Source organism: Xenopus laevis, chromosome 2S (assembly GCF_017654675.1).
Source record: "Xenopus laevis strain J_2021 chromosome 2S, Xenopus_laevis_v10.1, whole genome shotgun sequence".
Classification (NCBI taxonomy): Eukaryota; Metazoa; Chordata; class Amphibia; order Anura; family Pipidae; genus Xenopus; species Xenopus laevis.
Window position 1 is genome coordinate 59827859 of NC_054374.1, and position 13972 is coordinate 59841830.

Here is a 13972-nt window from a genome sequence, read left to right on the forward strand (position 1 = left end):
CAGTGCATATGGAATACACTATCTGGTACTTAGTTAGCTTAGTTTTGTTGTAGCAGGTAACCCTTGTCAAACTTAGACTTGCAAATGCATAGGAGGTTAGATTGCAATTTACGTCTTGTGCATGCAAAAGCCCAGGTCTGTATGCAAAATTTCACGCACAGGTAAGTAATATATGGTTTAGCTGTGCTCATTTTCTATATGAGCTGATGAATATTTTCCTAAAAGACTTAACAATTTGGAGTCAATGGAGATGGATAACATATTTGCAAAACCCAGTGACTTGGACATTGTAATCTCAACCTGGCAATTATGAGCTCAAAATTTTTACATCTACAGTGGACAAATAGTAATATTGTTACATAGTAATTTAGGTGTCCATCAACTTTTTGCCTAAAGAAAACATCCCTAACTGATGCAGAGAAAACTGAAAAAAAAACAGTCTGAGGTCTCTCTATTTTATTTCAGACAGCAAACAATTCCAAGATGGCATCGTAACCAGTCCCTAGATCAATTTTGTGCCAAGAGCTAATTTCAGCTCTCAGCATAAAAAATATTTTTGAATCTTAAGATAAAACCTCCTTTCTTTAATCATAATAGATGCCCTCATGTCTTCTCATCGGGTTTTAATAGAGCTCAAAATCTGCTGGCCCCTACTGCTGCTGGTTGGCATTGCCCACTACAACTACTTTTATGAAGTGTATAAATCTTGCACTTATCCTAAGTGCATGAGCTTACATTTAGCGACACCGATTCTAATATGTCAATTAGATGCCAAGATTGTCAGGGTTTGTCCAGGTCCTTCTGCAAGAATACCAAATTTCAGCTTAAAGTAGTTGCCCAACACAGTTTTGTGTCACCAACCCACAAATTAATTTCTTACAGTGTCCATTAGGGATGTAGCGAACGTCGGAAAAAAAGTTCGCGAACATATTCGCGAACTTGTGTCAAAAATGCGAACGGTTCGCGAACGTCGCGAACCCCATAGACTTCAATGGGAAGGCGAATTTTAAAAGCTAGAAAAGACATTTCTGGCCAGAAAAATGATTTTAAAGTTGTTTAAAGGGTGCAACGACCTGGACAGTGGCATGCCAGAGGGGGATCAAGGGCAAAAATGTATCGGAAAAATACATTGTTGACACAGCACTGCGTTTTGTGCTGTAAAGGGCAGAAATCACACTACATTTCTAAACCTGTGTAATAAAATGCTTTAAAACGTCCGGCGTCTACATGTAAAGGTTACAGCCTGTTCACACGCAAAGACGAAACGCGGCGCTTACTGCAACGCAAAAAAACGCAAAGAGCTTTAATGAATGATACCGTCAAGTGAGCAAATGATAGTTGTTAATTACTAGTTGAGCTTGTCACCTCCAGGATGTTCGTCCTGTTGGTGGCAATATTTCTGTAGTGGTGTGTTTAGCAGTCACCGTGCTTGTGCGCACGTGTATGGTCAGGCAGAGGTAATTCAATGTACAGTGAAGTGAACCAAAAAACATTGATTCTGCAGTGTGGGCCCAGTTTTGGTCTACTTTATTGATCACCTGCGGTGACCATAAAAGATGCGATTTTGCCACTGTTGCAGAACCCTGAAAAATTAGGCATGTGTACTTTCCTGAAAAATTATGTTTTTTTTGTCGCAGCCACTGAACCAGAAGGCCAGAAACAATATGCCATATAAATGCTGAAAATATTCATTTTTTTTGTCGCAGCCACTGCAGCACAGAGGCCAGAAAAAATATGCCATATAAATGCAAACAATATTAATTTTTTTTTGTCGCAGCCACTGCAGCACAGAGGCCAGGAAAAATATGCCATATAAATGCAAACAATATTAATTTTTTTTTGTCGCAGCCACTGCAGCACAGAGGCCAGAAAAAATATGCCATATAAATGCAAACAATATTCATTTTTTTTTGTCGCAGCCACTGCAGCACAGAGGCCAGGAAAAATATGCCATATAAATGCTGAAAATATTCATTTATTTTTGTCGCAGCCACTGAAGCACAGAGGCCAGAAACAATATGCCATATAAATGCTGAAAATATTCATTTTTTTTTGTCACAGCCACTGCAGCACAGAGGCCAGAAAAAATATGCCATACAAATGATGAAAATATTCATTTATTTTTGTCGCAGCCACTGAAGCACAGAGGCCAGAAACAATATGCCATATAAATGCTGAAAATATTCATTTTTTTTGTCACAGCCACTGAAGCACAGAGGCCAGAAACAATATGCCATATAAATGCTGAAAATATTCATTTTTTTTTGTCACAGCCACTGCAGCACAGAGGCCAGAAAAAATATGCCATACAAATGATGAAAATATTCATTTATTTTTGTCGCAGCCACTGAAGCACAGAGGCCAGAAACAATATGCCATATAAATGCTGAAAATATTCATTTTTTTTGTCACAGCCACTGAAGCACAGAGGCCAGAAACAATATGCCATATAAATGCTGAAAATATTCATTTTTTTTTGTCACAGCCACTGAAGCACAGAGGCCAGAAAAAATATGCCATATAAATGCTGAAAATATTCATTTTTTTTTGTCGCAGCCACTGAAGCACAGAGGCCAGAAACAATATGCCATATAAATGCTGAAAATATTCATTTTTTTTTGTCGCAGCCACTGAAGCACAGAGGCCAGAAAAACTCAGGATTTACCTGGATTCAAATTAAACCAGTAGGGTTTGCACCCTAGTTTGTAACGGTGGTGGAGGGAGTAGGACGCTAAAGGACAGCTGTGTGTGGAGTCATGAGGCATGCAGAGAAGGACAGCTGCATGGGGAGTCAGAAACTCAGAACAAGTCTTCCGGCGTGCAGTAACCCTCCGAGATCCACCCCTCATTCATTTTAATAAAGGTCAGGTAATCCACATTTTTGTGACCTAGGCGAGTTCTCTTCTCAGTTACAATCCCTCCTGCTGCACTGAAGGTCCTTTCTGAGAGGACACTTGAGGCGGGGCAAGACAAGAGGTTCATGGCAAATTGTGACAGCTCTGGCCACAGATCAAGCCTGCGCACCCAGTAGTCCAGGGGTTCATCGCTCCTCAGAGTGTCGATATCTGCAGTTAATGCCAGGTAGTCCGCTACCTGCCGGTTGAGGCGTTCTTTGAGGGTGGATCCAGAAGGGTTCTGGCGCTGCCTTGGACAAAAAAACATTTGCATGTCTGACGTTACAGAGTGGCCAAAGTGCTTTGTCCTTGCAGGTGCGCTCGTGGCAGGATTACTGGCACCTCTGCCCCTGGAATGTTGATGAGTTCCTGAAGTGACATCACCCTTAAAAGCATTGTACAACATGTTTTGCAGGCTGGTTTGTAAATGCAGCATCCTTTCAGACTTGTGGTATGTTGGTAACATTTCTGCCACTTTATGCTTGTACCGAGGGTCTAGTAGAGTCGCGACCCAGTACAGGTCCTTCTCCTTAAGCCTCTTGATACGGGGGTCCTTCAACAGGCATGACAGCATGAAAGACCCCATTCTCACAAGGTTGGATGCAGAGGTATCCATCTCCGCTTCCTCGTTATCAAGGACTGCATCATCCACGGTCTCCTCCCCCCAGCCACGTACAAGACCAGGGGTCCCCAAAAGGTCACCACTAGCCCCCTGTGAAGCCTGCTCCTGTTGGTCCTCCTCCTCCACAAAGCCACCTTCCTCCTCTGACTCCACTTCTGACACCTCTCCCTGCGTTGCAGCAGGTGCCTGGGTTCGTTCTGGTGATTCCGACCAGAAATCGTGCGCTTCCTGCTCCTCGTCACGTTGGTCTACAGCCTCATCTGTCACTCGTCGCACGGCACGCTCCAGGAAGAAAGCAAAGGGTATTAGGTCGCTGATGGTGCCTTCGGTGCGACTGACCATGTTTGTAACCTCTTCAAAAGGGCGCATGAGCCTGCAGGCATCGCGCATAAGCACCCCAGTAACGGGGGAAAAAAATCCCCAGCTCTGCAGATCCAGTCCTACCACCCAGTTCAAACAGGTATTCGTTGACGGCTCTTTGTTGTTGCAGCAGACGTTCCAACATGAGGAGCGTTGAATTCCAGCGAGTCTGGCTGTCGCAAATCAAACGCCTGACTGGCATGTTGTACCGCTGCTGAATGTCAGCAAGGCGTGCCATGGCTGTATAGGAACGTCTGAAATGGGCCGACACCTTCCTGGACTGCCTGAGAACGTCCTGGAATCCTGGGTACTTTGAGACAAAACGTTGGACTATTAAATTCAGAACATGTGCCATGCAGGGCACATGTGTTAAATTGCCCAGTCTCAGTGCTGCCAACAGATTGCTTCCATTGTCACACACCACTTTTCCGATCTTCAGTTGGTGTGGGGTCAGCCACCGATCGGCCTGTGACTGCAGAGATGACAGGAGTACAGATCCGGTATGGTTTCTGCTTTCCAGGCACGTCATCCCCAAGACAGCATGACAACGGCGTACCTGGCACGTCGCATAGCCTAGGGGGAGCTGCGGGTGCACAGGTGTGGAGGAGGAGGACCCAGCAGCAGAGGAGGAAGAAGAGGAAGAAGACGAGGTAGAGAGCGAAGGAGGAGTAGAGGTGGTGGCAGAACCGCGTGCAATCCGTGGCGGTGACACCAACTCCACTGTCGTTGTTGAGCCACACATTCCCTGCTTCCCAGCCATTACCAAGTTCACCCAGTGGGCAGTGTAGGTGACATACCTGCCCTGACCATGCTTGGAGGACCATGCGTCAGTAGTCATATGGACCTTTGGCCCAACACTAAGTGACAGAGATGCGGTGACTTGGCTCTGCACATGGTGGTACAGGTGTGGTATTCCCTTTTTTGAAAAAAAAATTGCGGCTGGGTACCTTCCACTGCGGTGTCCCAATTGCTACAAATTTGCGGAAAGCCTCAGAGTCCACCAGCTGGTATGGTAAAAGCTGGCGGGCTAAGAGTGCAGACAAGCCAGCTGTCAGACGCCGGGCAAGGGGGTGACTCACAGACATTGGCTTCTTACGCTCAAACATGGCCCTCACAGAAACTTGGCTGGGGGCAGATGACTGGGAATGGGAACTGGTGGTCAAGGTGGAAGGCGGAGTGGAGGGTGGTTCAGACGGGTCAAGGACAGCAGAGGTAGAGCAGTAAGATGCTGGACCAGAAGGAGGGTGGCTTTTAGTTTGCCTGTTGCCTTTGAGGTGTTGCTCCCAAAGTGCTTTGTGCTTGCCGTTCATGTGCCTTCGCATAGAAGTTGTACCTATGTGGCTGTTGGGCTTCCCAAGACTCAGTTTCTGACTGCACTCATTGCAAATTACAACGCTTTTGTCAGAGGCACACACATTAAAAAAATCCCACACTGCTGACCTTTTTGAAGCTGGCAATCTGGCGGTAACAGTAGAAGTTGGCGGCGTTGGCGGCAATGGCGGGTGCGTTGGCCGGCTGACCACAGGTGCCGATACATGTTGTTGCCCTACTGTTCCCTGCCGAGCTGTCCTCCCTGCTTCTTCCAAGTCTTATTCTCCTCCTGCCTCTCTGACTCTCCGTCTCTCCATCTGAACTATCCTCCTCTTGCTCTCTTCTACTGGGCACCCACAAAACATCAATCTCCTCATCATCATTCTCCTCAGATGCATCAATTTCTTCTGACAGCTCACAGAAGGAAGCAGCAGCGGGGACCTCCTCATCACTCATTATGTCCATCTCTGTTGTGTTCTCTGCCAGAATTAAATCTGGTGTAACGTCCTCATCTCCTTCATCTTCTTCTGCCAATAATGGTTGCGCATCACTCAGTTCAAGAAACTCATGTGAAAATAACTCCTCTGACTCCAGTGAAGAAGGGGTGCCGGTGGTGGAGGAAGTGTTACGTGGGGTGGCCATAGCAGTGGAGGATGAGGATGTTGTGGTAAAGTTAGAAACGGTAGAGGATGGGGTGTGCTGTGTAAGCCAGTCAACTACCTCTTCAGCATTTTGGGAGTTCAGGGTCATTGCCTTTTTAAAACTGGGCAATTTCCTAGGGCCACAGGATAGCATAGCAGCACGGCCCCTAGTGCCTCTGCGTGGCGGCCTGCCTTTGCCTGGCTTTATTTTTAAAACAAAAACAACAACAACAACTCAGGTGCTGTTTCTGGAGACGGTATTATTATTGATATTTAGACGGAATGTGAACAAGCTCACACAGCTAAGTGGCAGTGGTTTGAAGAACACACTGGGCAAATAATGCCTGCAAGGTCAACGTATACACTACAGCAGTGGTGGATACGGAATATATTATTGCTGCTTGAAAAACGTCACTCAGGTGGTGTTTCTGGAGACGGTATTATTATTGATATTTAGACAGAATGTGAACAAGCTTACACAGCTAAGTGGCAGTGGTTTGAAGAACACACTGGGCAAATAATGCCTGCAAGGTCAACGTATACACTACAGCAGTGGTGGATACGGAATATATTATTGCTGCTTGAAAAACGTCACTCAGGTGGTGTTTCTGGAGACGGTATTATTATTGATATTTAGACAGAATGTGAACAAGCTCACACAGCTAAGTGGCAGTGGTTTGAAGAACACACTGGGCAAATAATGCCTGCAAGGTCAACGTATACACTACAGCAGTGGTGGATACGGAATATATTATTGCTGCTTGAAAAACGTCACTCAGGTGGTGTTTCTGGAGACGGTATTATTATTGATATTTAGACAGAATGTGAACAAGCTCACACAGCTAAGTGGCAGTGGTTTGAAGAACACACTGGGCAAATAATGCCTGCAAGGTCAACGTATACACTACAGCAGTGGTGGATACGGAATATATTATTGCTGCTTGAAAAACGTCACTCAGGTGGTGTTTCTGGAGACGGTATTATTATTGATATTTAGACAGAATGTGAACAAGCTTACACAGCTAAGTGGCAGTGGTTTGAAGAACACACTGGGCAAATAATGCCTGCAAGGTCAACGTATACACTACAGCAGTGGTGGATACGGAATATATTATTGCTGCTTGAAAAACGTCACTCAGGTGGTGTTTCTGGAGACGGTATTATTATTGATATTTAGACAGAATGTGAACAAGCTCACACAGCTAAGTGGCAGTGGTTTGAAGAACACACTGGGCAAATAATGCCTGCAAGGTCAACGTATACACTACAGCAGTGTGCTGTGTCTCCTTGGCGTCCCTCGGCCAGGCGAAACGCGTAAGCGAAAAGGACCACGCTAACTATTTGCAAGCGAAAAAGACCACGCTAACTATTTGCAGGAGTACCCGATCCAGAGAGACGTCTGTATCTTCCGAGGGACGCCAAGGAGACACAGCGACTTCCGCGGGACTTTTACCTATCCTTTTGCAGTTTTACCGATCGTGTTTGTGAGTGTATTTTTATTCTATTAAACTGTTTTAAAGTGATCCCTGCACATGCCCCTCTCTATTTTTATCCCTATTGCAACAACCCGGAGAGTAGAAAAAGAGTGGAAACAGCGCGAACAGGACCTATCAGACGCTCTCCCTTAACTCACATTTGGTGAGTGAGCTGCACAACCGGTTGTACCGGAATTGTGGCAAAGTATTCTACGTTATCTTTCCTTTAATCCATAGAGTGTGGATCTTAAACGAGAAAAATCTAAGGGAAAGTTTAACCCACACTAAATATTCAATAATCACATTAATATTCACCTACTGCACAATGAATGTGTTTTAAGTAATGAATAATGCTGCATTCACTATCACTTGGAGAGAAATCGTTTACATTTATTAATTCACCGAATAAATTCACTTTTTTCACTTTTTATTTTTTATTTTTTATTTTTTATATTTTATATTTTCAAAATTTCACAATTTTTTTTGGGCTCTCTTCTTCTAAGTTAAATAAAAGAACACTATTATCACTGTCAATAATCACGGTGGGTGTTAATAATTTTTTAAAAAACAAAAAACAAAAATCTTTTAAAAAAATACTATACTATATTTTATTCTTTCTGTTAAATCCCCCTCCTCAATGAATTTTTGAGGAATTTAGCACTTTATTTTCTGTACTTGGAGATCGTCTCAAACAGGTGGAGGAGGACCTGCAAGTGCTGAACTGTGGGGAAACCAAAGTTTGTCCTTGGATACAACCTGATATATCCAGATATAACACTACTTTCTGCTTTTCAGCTCTCTTGGTTTCCACTGACTGGTTACCCTGGTGACCAAGCAGTAACCAATCAGTGACTTGAGGGAGGGTACATGGGCCATAACTGTTACTTTTGAATCTAAGCTGAATGCTAAGGATCAATTGCAAACTCACTGAACAGTTATGTCCCATGTGGCCCCCCTTCAAGTCGTTGACTAACTAAAGCAGGAAATTGCATTCTGGCTATTATGTTACACATCCAGTCACTCCAGCCTTTATACATTACATTCTTACCTAACTAACTACAGTATATTAGAATTTTTTTTTATTTTGCACAGCCTATCTATTAATCCAGTTTTTATTTTTATGCTGAACTATTCCTTTAAGACATTTTTAAATCCAGCACAAAATTCAATTTTCATGCATTAGGGTCTAAGGTAGTTATTTTAAATATGACAAAAATGTCTATTAGTGTAGATAATTAACTTGCATATTTTTTTTATCCTTGCAGGCACCACAGGATCAGTCACAACTGTACCCTCCAAAAATTCTGTTGGAAGTGGATTCTGTAGTGGCAAACCCAGTGGCCTGTACCCAGTTGCTGGTGACAATAATGGATTCTGGAACTGTTGGAAAGGTATTACATTCCAACAACACTGCCCTGTGGACTCATCTTCGATCAAACTTGTCAATGCTGTAAGTGAACGACTCTTCATAAATACCACATGTTCAAATTATTTTTTGCAATGAACATTTTAGGAGAAGCCAGGCAGCAGTTTCCTGTCTCCTGTCTTGCACAAGGGCAGTGGTTTTGACAATGATTTCATAAAAATGAGTAGAGTAGATAGATAGATGGATAGATTTCATATATACTGTAAATTGTAATTCTTTTGTATTATTTTTGTAAACTCTGACATATTTTTTGCAGGTAGTCCCTCTCCAGTTCTAGGTGCTCCACATAAGAATAGTAGCAGCAGTGGTTCTAGTGACCAACACATAAATAAGCCTGGCATTAAACCTAAGACCAATAACCCTGGCAGCCAACCTAAGAGTGGTGCAAGTGACTCAAATAGCAATCCAAAGACTAGCACACCAGATGCTCACTCCAAGGACAGTACATCAAAAAGCAGAGACTCGGGCAGCATGTCCAAAAATATTAAGACTGGTAACAGCCCCGAAGGCATCAATCCTGGTATTACCCCCCAAAAAACTGATTCAAAGAAACAAGTCTCTGACAATGTTCCTAATAGCACTGACTGTGGCAACAACTTCAAAAAAAGTGATACAGACTGCCATCCTAAGAACAACGACCCTGGCACTTCATCTAACAATCATAGTTCTGATTTTGCTCCCAGGGGCAAGGATTCCAATCACAGTGATAATGGCAGCAGTTCTAAGAGCAAAGATACACATAAATCTGATACTAGTCCACATAGTGAAAACTCTAACTCAGGAACGTCAGGGAGTATAGGTTTCTGTGTCGGCAAAGCCTCTGGTCTTTACCCCGTATCTGGAAATAAAAATGCCTATTGGAACTGCTGGAATGGTATTACCTACAAACAAAATTGCCCTGATGGTCTCGTCTTCGATCAAACCTGTCAGTGCTGTAAGTGTTTTGTTAAAAAACTGTTTTCATCAGAATTATTTAAGCAAATCAATACGATTGGGCCTGATTTAAGGGATGCAAAGTTAAAAAAGGAGCACAAACTGGCATTTTTTGGTACGTTTGCAAAAAGATTGGAGTTCAAAGAACTACATTTCACTAATAAATATAGGGCTTCTTATTTGGCAAAGGCTGTATAGGATGGGGGAGGCAATATTCTGCCCTCTGTCTGTCCACTAACTAAATGATTCAGACTTGCAAGTTAGAGAGCGCTGACAGGGACAGGGTGTAAAGTATTATTGCCCTTACAGTATTTAACATAGATTACATTGGGATTCTGGGAAAACATTTTTACATTTTTACAAGTTTTATAGCTGCATTATTACTTCCTATGCTTAGGTATGCTCCACAGCCATAGATCATTGGGGAATGCTTCATCTTTCATTTCTATGTATGAATGTGAATATACAAAGAAAAATCATATCTTCATAATGACAATATAAGACAAAAGCAACCTGTAAAATACTGTAGCTCTAAAATCTTACAAATGCCTTAATACCTCTCTTTAATTTTTGCAGGTAATAATGTACCTATCACACCCGATTCATCCAAGATTAATGATAACAAAGCATTTTGCACTGGCAAAGCTAATGGCCTGTACCCAGTAGAAGGAAACAACAATGCCTACTGGAACTGTTGGAATGGAATAACATACAAGCAAAACTGCCCTGTCAGCCTATTCTTTGTACAACATTGTCAGTGTTGTGAGTGAGTGTGAAGTAAAACCTTAGCAATTGTCAAAGATATTATTAAAAAATGAATAAAAAATCAATGATCTCATTTGTATGTTGTGAATATTAGCATGTAGAAACTACACACAAAGCAATTATATAAAATTTTGCAATGATCCTTGTCTGAAAAGAATTGCATTTATCATTTATATAAATAGGAAGCTAGCTGCTAGTGTGGAAGCTTGTTTTGATCAGATACTTCATGTAAGAAGTGTGCGTTCCTAATGCAGGGAAAGGATTTATGAGGCAGCTGTTGTGAAGGCTTAAATACATTTTGAGAAGGGTAAAGGAATGTTTTATGTTGTCTAGCAATTAATTAATGGGGAGAGTGCTGTCCATGAGAAATCTTGCAATCATGCATGTCAAGAAATTACAAATAGGGATGTGTCAAATGCATTTTGGTATTGTCGGAATACTGAACCATCCAAAAAAAGAAGGTATTAAAATGAATTTAGGAGACTGTGAGGATGAAAGAATTGATCTTAATAAAATATTGAATCAACAAAAGTAGAAAACAATAATAAAAATAATTTTGTCTGTGATACTGTGGGGGTTATTTACTAAAATATGAAAAATTCTCACTATTTTCGTAAATCCACTTTGACCAAACTCTCGTCCACATTTTTACCATATTTATCAATGAATTATCCGGTGCGAGAAAAGACTGTAAAATACAGAAAAAAAATTCAGATTATTGGCTGAAAACCACAAATTCTTCAAATTATTTTACAAAACCCAGCGCAGATCAGGATATCTTTCAGTAAACTGGACATCTGCCATTGACTTCTACATGACCTCAGCAGGTTTAAAATGGAATACTTTTTTAATCGGACTTTAAAGAACATTGGGGTTTAATAAATCACAAAAAAACCGAGTTTCTTTTCTACAAAAAATTGTGTTTTCCCCTTTAAAACTTTGGCCAGAAATAAATCTGAATTTAATAAATAACCCCCTATGTGTAAAAGGAACTTAACACACTTTTCAATAATGAAGTGCTTCATTGGGGAGAATACAGTCCATGACAAATCTTACAAGCATACAAGTACAGATGCGCTAAATGCATAATTTTCATAATGGCGGAACACCCAATCATCCAAAAAAGTGTTGGAATACATGCAACAGCATTCATGCTTAAACACTGGAGTATTAAAATGGTCACAAGGTGGCGCTGTGAATATTGTTAATGTATGATTGCAATGATCTTTGCTGTTGTTTTTCTGCACTCTTTTGTTTTTTCTTTTGTCTCCACCATATTGGTTTTGACCTTGCACACTGTTAAATGTGCTCTGTATTATCCCTGAGTGATTCACAAGTAAATCCTTTTCCAAGTTGCTGTGCTGAGTGTTCCCTGTGTGATCATCATAAAGACCACCTCTGCCAACAAAAAGATGGCGTTAAAATGAATTTGGAACAATGTGAGGATGAGAAAATTGATTTTTAATAAAGTATTGAATCAACAAAACCAATAATAAAAATCATTTTGACTGTGACACTATGTGGGACATTCATTAAGAATTGTAGTTGCGCTGGCATCCGCTTCGCCGCGATTTGCCGCGATTTGCCGCCAGGTGTATTTTCGCAGCGCTCCGCAAATTCACTAAAATCCAAAGTTGTGCTCAGGGGTAGCGTAAGGTATCGAAGTTGCGCTAGCGTTAATTCGCTAAGCAAAGCGAAGTTACGATAGCAATGGTTAATTTGCATACGGCACCAAATTCAAGTTACAATGGAGGTTTATGTAGCAGAACTACACAAGCCTGGGAAACCTTCAAAACAGCAAATAAAATTTTTATTTTGCCCTACACATGTGCCCACTGTATAGTTAAGTTGCCATGAGTTAGGAAATGTAGGGGGGAAGGAGGGGAGCCCCAAAACATTTTTCGATCATTTTCAGCCTATCACCCATAATAAAGAAAAAACGCCAGCATTTTTGGGACTTAGTAAAAATTTAAACTTTTTTTGAAGCAATCCCTATCTACTCTATTGCGATTCGCCTGGTCTGAGGTGGCGAAGGAATTCTAAAAAAAAAGGTAGCGTTTAGAACAATGCGCGCGTTAGTGAATTTGCGTAGTTACGTCCGTTGCGCAAATTCGCCAGGCGTAAGGGTGCGAAGTAACACTAGCGAAGTTACGCCAGCGTCCGTTAGTGAAGTTGTGAAGTAACGAAAATGCCCAACGCTAGCGAATTCACGCTAGCCTTAGGCGCTTCAGCGCTTAGTGAATTTGCCCCATATGTGTCTAACAAACTTAGATATGAAAGTTTCTGGAGGGAGTAGTAAGAGATATGATTTGAAATGTCCACTCTATTAAAGGGGTTGTTCACCTTTCAAGTAACTTTTAGTATGATATAGAGATTGATATTCTGAGACAATTTGCAATTAGTTTTCATTATTTGTGATTTGTGAGTCATTTAGTTTTTTATTCAGAAGCTCTCCAGTTTGTAATTTCAGCAATCTGGTTGCTAGGGTTCACTGCAGCCATGCAGTGATGGGAATAAGAGACTGGAATATGAATAGCAGATACCCTGGTCTGAATAGAAAGATGAGTAATAAAAAGTAGCAATAACAAAAAATTTGTAATCTGACAGAGCATTTGCTTACTTGCAACAGGCATAAAAAAAGCCAATTACTGATTGGTTGCTATGGGTAACTGCACCTGTGCAAATTTACTCAGTGTTGATAAATGAGCCCCTATGAGTTTGTGACCAGTAAAGCATTTAAAATGACAAAAAATCAAAAATTTTAAATAATTGACAGAAAGTGAAACCGATTTCACTTTCTACATCATACAAAGACAAGAGGTTCTCTGCACTCACGAATTATCAATATTTATGGGACGTTAAGACATTTTTGGCCAGATTAACTTCAATGAGAAAAAGTTAACTCATGGTTTATCACATGAAAACTCAGAAATTAGATTCAATTTGAGGAGAAACAACTTTGCTTCTAATTCTGTTTCAGTTTTATTGCAATAGACTTCAATAGAGTTTTCACATGATAAACCGTGAATTAAGTTTTTCTGAACAGAATTGCATGTCAAATTGAATCTTGTCCATTCGTTTTCAATCGATAAACCTTCTTTTCACTAAATTGAATCTGTTCCTTTGTGCTTTAAGCAATTAAAAAATGCCCTCCCCTTTAAATATATTTAAACATTATATTGCAATTTATTCAAGCTGACCAACTATATCAAAGTCATCCCTGGTCTGTCCACTACACTACACTAACTCACATGTGATTCATTAAGAATTCTACTGCTTCATATAAAATTTACACAGGCATTTAATTTTATCTGCAACTTGCTTTCAAGGCTAGAACTCTTAAATGCTTGCCCTTTTATTGGCCACCACTGGAATCACCTGATTGTAGGTGGGAAGGGTGGAATCTACCAGGCCATAGAAAGTCACTATTTAGTGGACTGATGGGGGGCTGTTTGGACCTCTATGTGGGCTTGTTGGGCCTCTGTGTACCTGAAATTCAAGGGCCTATTTTAATTCTCAGTCCAGACCTGGAATCTACAACATGG

At 41.3% G+C, this 13972-nt stretch overlaps 2 protein-coding genes across 6 annotated transcripts in view; both read left to right on the forward strand.

Annotated features, from left to right (window-relative positions):
* The window catches only part of LOC108709102 (acidic mammalian chitinase), a 30455-nt gene extending 21339 nt beyond the window's left edge, over positions 1–9116 (forward strand). For all 5 annotated transcript variants that reach the window (XM_041583846.1, XM_041583848.1, XM_041583844.1 and 2 more), the window contains 2 exons: positions 8569–8753; positions 8986–9116. In XM_041583846.1, the coding sequence (XP_041439780.1) occupies positions 8569–8753; positions 8986–9006 (206 nt within the window). In that variant the 3' untranslated portion in view covers positions 9007–9116. The remainder of the gene's footprint in view (positions 1–8568; positions 8754–8985) is intronic.
* An 84-nt stretch (positions 9117–9200) lies between these two features.
* LOC121400773 (chondroitin proteoglycan 2-like) lies at positions 9201–10492 on the forward strand. Its single transcript, XM_041584724.1, has 2 exons — positions 9201–9663; positions 10239–10492. The coding sequence occupies exons 1-2, from the start codon at positions 9201–9203 to the stop codon at positions 10430–10432; spliced, it is 657 nt and encodes a 218-aa protein (XP_041440658.1). The 3' UTR covers positions 10433–10492.
* Positions 10493–13972: the final 3480 nt, after the last annotated feature.

What these genes read in the sequence shown, in the direction of transcription:
- LOC121400773 (XM_041584724.1), top strand. Translation starts at nt 9,201, where the DNA reads ATGTCCAAAAATATTAAGACTGGTAACAGCCCCGAAGGCATCAATCCT. An exon ending in CGATCAAACCTGTCAGTGCT is followed by an intron (nt 9,664 to 10,238) that starts GTAAGTGTTTTG and finishes TAATTTTTGCAG; the next exon opens with GTAATAATGTACCTATCACA.